Raw genomic sequence first — 10,166 nt, 5'->3', positions numbered from 1 at the left:
TTCGAATCAAGTTTTTTCACTAGTTCAATATATCTCACAAGTTTTAGCATCAAGTGACTGTTTCCGTCAAATTTAAACATCACTAGTGTAATTGACTTTTCTTTGAAGAAGGACGTAGAGTTTTCACTTAAATGACAGGACAACAAAACGCAAATATGAGCAAACTCGTCGCGCGCTCACACCAATCTCACGCGCGTTATCACAGTTGAGTTGTTAACCGCATCCTCCCTCATTTTCCCTCCAAAATTAGTGTTTGCGTGCTACCACTCTGTTTCTTTCTCCTTCTCACTTTCCAATTTTAGCTCCTGTTTTCTTCCCCGGCTATCTTCTCCCGCGAACCAAGACCACCAATCACCCACGCCTCACCGCTTCCGACGTCGGTCGTTGTTTCCCGGCGGAACGCGCCCCGTTCCGCCGCCGCTGCAGCGGCCATGGCACTCATACAGAGGAGGAGAAACCCTGTGCTCTGATCGCCGTCGTCATCGTTCGCCGCCGCTGCCGCCGCAGCACACGCCCGATGGGCAACGTCTGCGTCGGCCCGCGCCGCAGCTTCGCCAAGAACGGCTTCTTCAGCACCATCTCCGGATCCATTTGGCGCAACCGCCCCGCCGCCTCGAGTAGCCCCTCCGAGCCTACCACCACCTCCCGCTCCGTCCCCGTTGTACAGCCCATCGCCTCGGCTCCTTCCCCCGAGGTTAAGCCGCCTGCGCCTGAGCCAACCCCTACGGCCCCTCCAGCACCCATCGTTATCTCCGAACCGGCGAGACCGCCTCCCCAACAGCACCCTCCGCCAGCGGGGACAGAAGCCGATACCCCGCCTGCTCCTCCACCGTCGCAGCAGCAGCCGTCATCGCAACCGGCTCAGCCGCAGCCGAGACAGCAGTCGCGGCCCAAGAAGCCGGCGGGGCACATCAAGCGCATCTCCAGCGCCGGGCTGCAGGTGGAGTCGGTCCTCCGGCGTAAGACCGACAACCTCAAGGACAAATATAGCCTCGGCCGGAAGCTGGGGCAGGGGCAGTTCGGCACGACATACCTGTGCGTGGACAAGGCAACTGCTCTGGAGTACGCGTGCAAGTCTATCGCCAAGCGGAAGCTCATCACCGACGAGGACGTTGAGGACGTTCGGCGGGAGATCCAGATTATGCACCACCTCGCGGGCCACCCGAACATAATCTCCATCCGGGGAGCCTATGAGGACGCCGTGGCGGTGCACGTCGTGATGGAGCTGTGCGCCGGCGGGGAGCTGTTCGACCGGATCGTGCGCAGGGGGCACTACACCGAGCGGCAGGCTGCCGAGCTCGCCCGTGTTATCGTGGCCGTCGTTGAGTCGTGCCACTCGCTGGGTGTAATGCACCGCGACCTCAAGCCCGAGAACTTCCTCTTCGTGGGCAACGAGGAGGACGCGGCGCTCAAGACCATCGACTTCGGCCTCTCCATGTTCTTCCGACCAGGTAAACCATGAATACAATTCTTTCCGGTTATCATCAGTTCATCAGGAGCAACCTGGAAGGCGGATGGAACTGAACTGACGCATATATCACCTTGGAATTTTCTTCAGGCGAGATATTCAGCGACGTTGTGGGGAGCCCGTACTACGTGGCGCCGGAGGTGCTCAAGAAGAACTACAGCCAGGAGGCTGACGTGTGGAGCGCCGGCGTCATTGTGTACATCCTGCTCTGCGGCGTGCCTCCGTTCTGGGCAGGTAGATTAGTTCATGTCATGCCAGTGCCAGTCACATATGCAGTTCTGAAACCGCGACACAACACAACATGCTTTTTTGTCATGGATTGCAGAGACAGAGCAAGGGATATTCGAGCAGGTGCTGCACGGCACGCTAGACTTCGAGTCGGACCCGTGGCCCAGCGTCTCGGAAGGCGCTAAGGACCTGCTCCGGAAGGTGCTCGTCAGGGACCCCAAGAAGCGGCTCACCGCGCACCAAGTTCTCTGTCAGTCCGCTCGCCGCCTTCGCGTTACCCTTACACCTACACCTACTGACATGTTGCAAATCTTATCTCCCGCAGGCCACCCATGGCTGCAGATGAGCGGCGAAGCACCTGACAAACCGCTCGACTCGGCGGTTCTCTCGCGCCTCAAGCAGTTCTCGGCGATGAACAAGCTCAAGAAGATGGCGTTGAGAGTGAGCACCGGTTTCATCTATGCTACTGTAGTACTACCTCTGTCTTAAAATAAGTGTCTTAACTTTGTATTAAAGCCACCGTCTTCATGTGAGTCTGGGAAATGATGAAATTTGTGACTGTGTGCCTGCAGGTGATTGCCGAGAACTTATCTGAGGAGGAGATTGCAGGGCTCAAGGAGATGTTCAAGATGATGGACACCGACAATAGTGGGCAGATCAACTACGAGGAGCTCAAGGCTGGGCTTGAGAGGGTTGGTGCCAACATGAAGGAGTGTGAGATATCTCAGCTCATGCAGGCTGTAAGCTTGTTCCCTCCACATCTTCCATATCGTATCATTCTAAAACCCTTTGCTATATTTTTTTAGAATATGCTAAAGAATATCTTTTTTTTTAGGAGATGCTAAAGAATATCTAGGAGGTAAATCAAGCTACTCCCCTAGTTGGGCTTGCTAAAGACCAAGCATGAAGTGTCTAGCCCGGGCCCAGCCCAAAACCCAAACATTTACTAAACACAGGCTGGTCAATAAAGCGGAAGGCCTGGCCCAAAGTCGGTTGGCTGTGAAAAATATCACGGAAACATCACTATAGTATAACATTCTGTAATCTAAGAAAGAGGTAGAATATTAGGCAAGGAAGGTTCACATAAAAGAACAACAACATATATATATTCAACAAGCATGTATTCACTATTCAACAAGCATATGCATTACACAATTGTTCCAAGCGTAAACACAAAATCATAATCATTATCCCACGCACACAAACTTGAAATCTTGAACACCATACCGAGTTAAAATAACAACATGCAACGAAATTCCAAGTTGCAACACAAGCATACCAGCCACAAGTTCAATCCCAACACTACATGCTTGATGTCTACCTCATCCACATTAGAAAACCGAAATAGATCAAATACTATCATTACACATAGCAAACTTTCCATCCATCTTAGAAGTTTTAGTGTTCACATCGATTAAAACATCAACCATCAAACCTCACAGCCATGAGCCTCCGACTTCAATGGCTAGTTACAAGATCACACATTTTCCCTTGTTTCAAGATACAATATTTAGGATATGAAAGTTAGTTAGTACAAAAGACAAACATACTAACTAACAATAAAGTTATAGCATTTAATGTAGTAGTTACTAGTTAAATTAAAAAACAGATTTGTTCGTTAACTTTAGAAGGGGCCTTCAAAGACTATGCTTTCACTTCCCATATTTCGGTTGCTATATTGTGTTGTATACAAGACATTAAAGAACACACGTTATATAGCTATCGGCCAAACAATAACAGTAAATAATTTTTTGGCTCATAATAAGAGTTGTCTCAGAAGCAATGGCCAAAGGTGGGGATAACTACAATACTACCAACTGTAAGCGCTAGCTTGAGATATCTCATAGATGCCTTACTCCAATACTCTACAATGTTCAAATCCTCATTCAGTTGTCTAGTTGGTTCCTTCTAGTACATGTCCAGCTATGAATTTTATTTGTGTGTTTGGCTAGTACTCATGAAAGACTAATCATTGAAGATGTATGTCGTACCTCCACAAGTCATATGACCAGCCATATCGGATGAACAATTCCTACCAGCGAAGCCTTCATACTCGTTGAAAAAATTGAAAAAATTATTTCGAACTTCATGAACTCAATTTGAGCATCTCCAGGTTAATGTAGGTTGTTATTGCAAATTCTTATAAATCCTAATTCATAGCACAAATCAAGAACAACAACACATGAAAGAAACACATTGTAATCAAGGCAATATTTTTCAAACTTTTGTTTCATATGACCCAACATTAAGGCCATGAACTTTCTTCGGCGGCATGTGCCTGCCATAAGCGTGTATGCATCATGAAACACTTAGTTGAAGTACCTATTGGAAATTAGATACTTTGTGTTAGAAAATACCAAAGACATCATAGAAAGTCTTAAAAGAAAGCATGGTTGCTAGTTTATCCCATTAACTAGGAGTTCTCAAGAAATGTGATTTGAAGCTGTTATGTCATCTATCAAATAAAAAAGGACAAATTAGAAGTATAAATAATTCTCAAGCATTTCATAGACCAAACTGCAACGAACAATCATATCAATTGTTGTTGCAATGGAAACAACATTATAACTAAGGTCATCGTACATCGGAAAAATGACACAATGATGTTTTGTAAATAGGTATAGGGCGAGTTGTTTTGGACGGCTTAAAAAAATAGATCGCCTCTCCTCAACCTAAAAAATAGCCCACTCTCAGAATTTGTTGAGACTTCTAATTTAGTAATATCATAACTAGTTTAGAAGCCCCAATGCATGAGAGAGGTGGCTTATGGGAAAAGTTGGGAAGGATGCGGCTTATGTTTTAAGCCGCCAAAAGAGTTGGCCGATAGTCACTTCATGGGAGTGTGGCATGTGGCTTATGTGGGGAAATATGTGAAGATAAATTATCTTCGCATTGTGCATTTAGAAATCGCTTCTTTCAAATTCTCACGACGCCAGATGGTTTGAGCGTCACGAGGTCTCTTGGAGTCCGAAACCTGGCACACATGAACCTTTAGTCCTAGGGAAGGGGCGGGTGGATCTCCAATTGAATTTATTCAGTGGGATTAAATGAGAGTACATGCTCTTTGTGGAATATTTATAGCTTGGGTTCTTGAGAAATGACCGATGGCTCCCTTGAGGGTCTAAGGTTGGAGGGTTACATGGGTAATAAAAGGTCCATGGTTCTATAAACACTAATCAAAGGTGAGGGTGTTTACATCTCATGGTGGGCTAATCGTTGTCATCCATTCATGAATAATAAATCGCTACTTAGGCCTCCTCTATATATGGCCTTCTTTGCTTCTTTTTTATCATGTTAGACTAGATTTTTTATTCCGTCATCTTCCCTTGACTTTTCCAGCAAAATAGTTTTCTTGGAGTTATGTTGACTGTCCATGACTTGTTTTGATCATCTTTGACGTGCGTTGAATGTCCATGTGGATAGGTTGCTGGACTAAGTGGAACCCACGGTCAAATTTAGTTATCCGCCCATCATGAGTCCCCTTGGGATGATGCCATAAAAGGCATTGTTGTATCATTGAGTCAATAGTCACGTCTTGATGATCTTCTTCAGCACCTTTGGTGGTTTTTCTTGCTATGTGTGATATTCTCTTCAATTATCGTCCTCGTTGATCTCTTTGAATCTCATGTACTTGAGATGAAGGTCACTGGTGAGCTTCCGCATTTCTATTCATTGAGGACAAGGTAAAGTACCTAGCGGAGAAGGAACTGCAAAACATGTACACCTACAAGTTATCGTAACTTCTGAGGCATCTTTCACTATTGTCTTTATATCTTCATGGGGATTTTTGTTATTCTCTCAATGTAGTTTCCAACTACAAACAAATTGCGTAGGCATCTCAGGCTTTCTGTGATTTTTGTGTCTAGTTTCCACTCCCAACAAAATATTTTGACATCATATTTTTTATTGTTGGTTCTAACTAACATGACTAGGACAAGTGTGAATAACCTCCATCAACTCATCTTTTCCTCTTTAAAACACTATCATATTTTCCCTTTTGATAGTTCATGACTAATGTTCTTGAATTAAGCACAAGCTTTAGGTATCATAGTTCTATTGCAATGCTCTTCTACTATAGAACATGGATGAAACCTCCAATGGAAAAATAGGGATATCGGACCTGTGAGATATTAATAATCAAACTTTCCATTTTTCAAACATTGAGGGAAATCAAGACTCTTTCCATATTTTAGAAAAATAGTTGGTGACTTCATTTCTAACGTGAGGATGCACATTTTTCGAAGCCCTTAATAGTTAAAAAGTATTATTTTTCAAACTACAATTAGGAACTTTTGGCATATTAATAAATCAATAATCATATCATCATCAACACTCGCAATCCTTTGGAAGTTCCTCCAATAGTTTTACTTCAATAGTTTTGGAAGAGGAGTAACATGTGGTTTTTTGTGGTTTCAATACCACCAACATCCGCATTTTGTCCACAGCCAACGAAAGGGTTAGATCTTCCCATCATTGACGCATGCCATATCCGTCCGTGTATGCATTTCCACTTGCTCTTGCCTACCTGCATCTTCAGCCATCATACTGGAAATGCATACATAATTATAAGTGTGTGTGCTTATAGTCGTAGAAACACGAGTAGTAGTAGAAATTTTGGAGGCACACTGTCAGAAGGGCGGGGTAATGGGGTGGACTAGTGTGTGTGTGTGCTTGTGTTCTCTTGGCTGGTGATAAAATACACACATACACACACACTTCGACACCTCCACCTCCCCACACACACATAGAGGGAGAGCGAGAGATGACTTTGAATGCAGGGAGGAAACATTGGTTGTGTATTGGGATAGTGTTGAGCCTCTCACGAAAAACTTCATGCGCGGTTCTAGGCAGTGCTATTTTTTTGCTAAGACTAGAATAACAACGTTGATATGAAAATGCATTCGTGCTATAAATCAAATCCCGAGCCTGCATTGTGTTTTTTGTCACGGTTGCCCATGCCCCAATTTAATAGGAAGTAATGATAGCCATCATACTGGAAATGCATACATAATTATAAGTTCATAATCCTTTAGGACTCATGGTGTTCCATTCATATTATCGATGGGTATCAAACAAACTCAATAGTTAATATGATGAATCATGTAATGATGCTGCTAATTCATCTCAAAGAAAATAATTACTACTCAAGTTCTTGCAATTTGTTAGTAGGTATCGATCAGTCAAAGTATTACATTGTATGGTAATTGTAAATATGATTAAATGTTGCTATACTGATTAAGTTTGCAGCTACTTTCTCCCACAAAGTAATGTAACTTCATTTTCACTTCATTCTTTAGGCCGATATTGACAACAGTGGCACCATAGACTACGGAGAGTTCATAGCTGCCACTCTACACTTGAACAAAGTTGAGAGGGAAGACCATCTATATGCTGCCTTCCAATACTTCGACAAGGATGGCAGTGGATACATCACGGCTGACGAGCTCCAACAGGCTTGCGACGAGTTTGGTATTGAGGATGTTCGACTTGACGACATGATAGGCGAAGTAGATCAGGACAATGTAAGATCACCAAATTTAAATGATCAACAATACACTTCCAGTTTTATTGACCATGATTATATCTATAACAACATAATTTCACTAAATCATGCATGCTGAATCTGACAAAAATACTTGGTGGAAAATGTTGGTGCAGGATGGACGCATAGATTACAATGAGTTTGTGGCGATGATGCATAAGTCAACTGCAGGGTTTGGGAAGAAAAGCCATCAGTATAACCTTAGTGTCGGTCTTAGGGATGCCTTGAACATAAAGTCAAATAGCTAACAATGTTGCAGAAATTTTTATATCGTATACCTATATGTATATCCCCCCACTTTTACTATGATAAGTGGTGTTGTACATATGTGGGTGATTTTAAAGGAGATGAAAGTGTGTGATTGTAAAGGAAAGGAAAATGTGCGCTGATTAATCCATAGGAGCATTTTGAATTGCAGCTTTTTAGCTATTGTTTTCATCACTTCATGTTTTAGTTTTGTCACATAATTATGTACAATTGACAATTGTATAGTTTTTTATATGAGAATTGTAAAGTTGTAGCAACATCATATTCCACCAGTCAACAAGGTAGCTAAAAACTTATCATGCTATATATACAACATATGGTAATAATATTTGTTTTTTATTCTTACAAATTCTTACAAAGGCCCCATAAAAACTGACACATAAAAAAATTAGATAACACCACATTGCGAGTGCATAAACCTAGTTCCTTCAAGTAGTCTAATCTTCTATGAAACAAAAATCTTGTTCAGTATGATAAATGAGGTACCCATATTTATATTCATGTGAGTAATGGTCTTAAAAATCATGACAAGCAAATAATGATTTCGTATAAAACATGGAAAGTCGTGAGTTCTTTATGCAAAAGAAGAGATTTTGTGCATTACTGCATAAAATATATTTCTATATGTTTTAAGCGCATGCGATTGCATAAAATATATGCATGGATTAGTTTGTACGTGCAGCCATACATGCAAAGATAACTTACTTATTAAGTGCCCTTAAATCGCCCACAAGTATCACATCCCAGCCTTTTTCCAAATTTGGAACGATAGAAATCTTTCACAGGGAATTAATTTTTTCCTAGAAAAAACCCTTGCATGAAAGCTAGTTAGCTAAAATTTACTTGATTGTTTGATTGTTTGCTTGATATTTGACTTGTTATCTCTCTTTGAATACGCGTGTGAAAGGCCATATGGCCACACAGTTGAGACCCTTTGAAATTTGGAAAAAAATGAGCCCTAACAAGTTTGGGGAATACTTTTGAATCCCAACTAGGGTGACCATTTCAAATATTTATTTGGGAAAAGGGCTATCCCAAATAAGGCCAAATGATATTCAAAGCCCTAATCATTTTTTCTTAAAAGAATTGAATTGGCCCTGTTTTGGAATCAATTCAAATGTTAATGGGAATTAGTTAAAAATAGCTTTGCATTTATTGGTATGAAAAGGGAACTCTAATTAGTCCAAATAATGTATTTGACCTTCTGCCAATTTTCCAAAATGGATTTGAAACACTTTTTTAAACTAAATTGAACTTCAAAACAAAGATTAAGGTGCATAAAATATATGTCCAAAGAGGGAAAATAAAACGTGCACTCACTTAGAATATTCCAAATAGACTTGACAACAGTTTTTGCTTTTGGAAAGAAAATTCAAATTCTGGATAGCATGGAATTTAGAAAGAAACAACAAACATAAAATAAATATAAAAAGGCCCAGCTAGCCACGCCACAGCCCAACTACCCAGTCAGCCGTGGCCCAGCTCAACCCCACGCCTTCATCTCTCTCCCTCTCCCAATAACGGTCCGACCCCACCCGTCAGCTCCCTCTCCCCCACTGCTAACCGCCAACCAACGTCGCACGAGCACAACCCCGACACCCATGTGACGCACGCATCCATGTTCACGCGCCCACAACCACCCCAACCCCAAGACTATGTCCTATAAGAAGCGCATGCTCCACTCGTCATTTCCCCCCCCCCCCCCCCACACCTCAATTGCTCTTGTAGTTTGTCTGCCCTACAACACACCCTCGTCGCTCCACCACACTAATCCTTGTCTCTCATAAAATTCTGGCGAGGCATCCATCGCATGCCGGAGAATCCCATGGACATCATTCGCGAAGCTGAAGCCCCTAGAACCCAACACCACCGGATGGCGATCCCAACCACCGTCGCGGCACAGCTTCCGCACGAGGTAAGCTCGCTCCTGACGTCGTCGTACACCGTCTTCGCCACACTGGTGCGCATCTGCTAACCTTGTTTGTTTCCCAGATACGCTCGGATTTGAGCGACCGCCCCACACCCTGATACGTCTCCAACTTATCTATTATTTATTTTATTGTTCCATGCTATTATATTATCAATCTTGATGCTTCATATGCTATTTTTTATCATTTTGGGAAACTAACCTACTAACCTAGTGCAAAGTGTGAGTTGCTCTTTCTGTGTGTTTTTGACTTTTCACGAAACCAATAACAAAAGAAGACCAAATGCTATGAAACTTTTAGATGATTTTTTCAGGGCAAAAGAGGACTTGGAAGCTTCGGAAGGAGACTACAAGCTGCACAAGGAGACAACAAGGCAACAAGGCTCGCCCAAGGGGGTAGGCGCCTCCTGTTACCTCGTGGGCCCCTCGTGGCTCCGTATGACCTATTTCTACCCCCATAAGTTGTCAATTATTCGAAAAACATCACAGAGCCACCCGAAACACTTTATTGCCACCACAAGTCTCTCTTTTGATGGGAGTTCATGTGGAGACCTTCATCATCCTTGCTGCCTTCATGATGTTGTGTCAATAGCCTACCACATACATATGTGTCCATAGATAGTACATAGATGGATGTTTTTCTCTCTATTGTGACATCCTCAACTCTTGCTACGGTGTTAGATGTAGTTAAGCTCTAGTAAACCTATGCAATGAATGCCACGTCAGTGTGTTTC

The 10,166-nt window shown here is 42.9% G+C and overlaps 1 protein-coding gene across 2 annotated transcripts; it reads left to right on the top strand.

Moving 5' to 3' along the window:
- The first annotated feature begins 315 nt into the window (after positions 1-315).
- Positions 316-7,663, top strand: LOC123399534 (calcium-dependent protein kinase 27-like). Of its 2 annotated transcripts, XM_045093932.1 has the most exons (7): positions 316-1,451; positions 1,559-1,702; positions 1,794-1,946; positions 2,022-2,137; positions 2,269-2,436; positions 6,994-7,218; positions 7,355-7,663. In XM_045093932.1, the coding sequence occupies exons 1-7, from the start codon at positions 518-520 to the stop codon at positions 7,484-7,486; spliced, it is 1,872 nt and encodes a 623-aa protein (XP_044949867.1). In that variant the 5' UTR covers positions 316-517; the 3' UTR covers positions 7,487-7,663. The 2 variants fall into 2 exon arrangements, with proteins under 2 accessions (XP_044949867.1, XP_044949868.1); XM_045093933.1 differs by lacking the exons at positions 6,994-7,218; positions 7,355-7,663 and adding an exon at positions 2,532-3,931.
- Positions 7,664-10,166: the final 2,503 nt, after the last annotated feature.

The sequence above is a fragment of the Hordeum vulgare genome, chromosome 5H, assembly GCF_904849725.1.
Source record: "Hordeum vulgare subsp. vulgare chromosome 5H, MorexV3_pseudomolecules_assembly, whole genome shotgun sequence".
Lineage (NCBI taxonomy): Eukaryota > Viridiplantae > Streptophyta > Magnoliopsida > Poales > Poaceae > Hordeum > Hordeum vulgare.
Note: the sequence above shows the minus strand (reverse complement) of the source record. Positions and strands in the feature narration are given on the sequence as shown.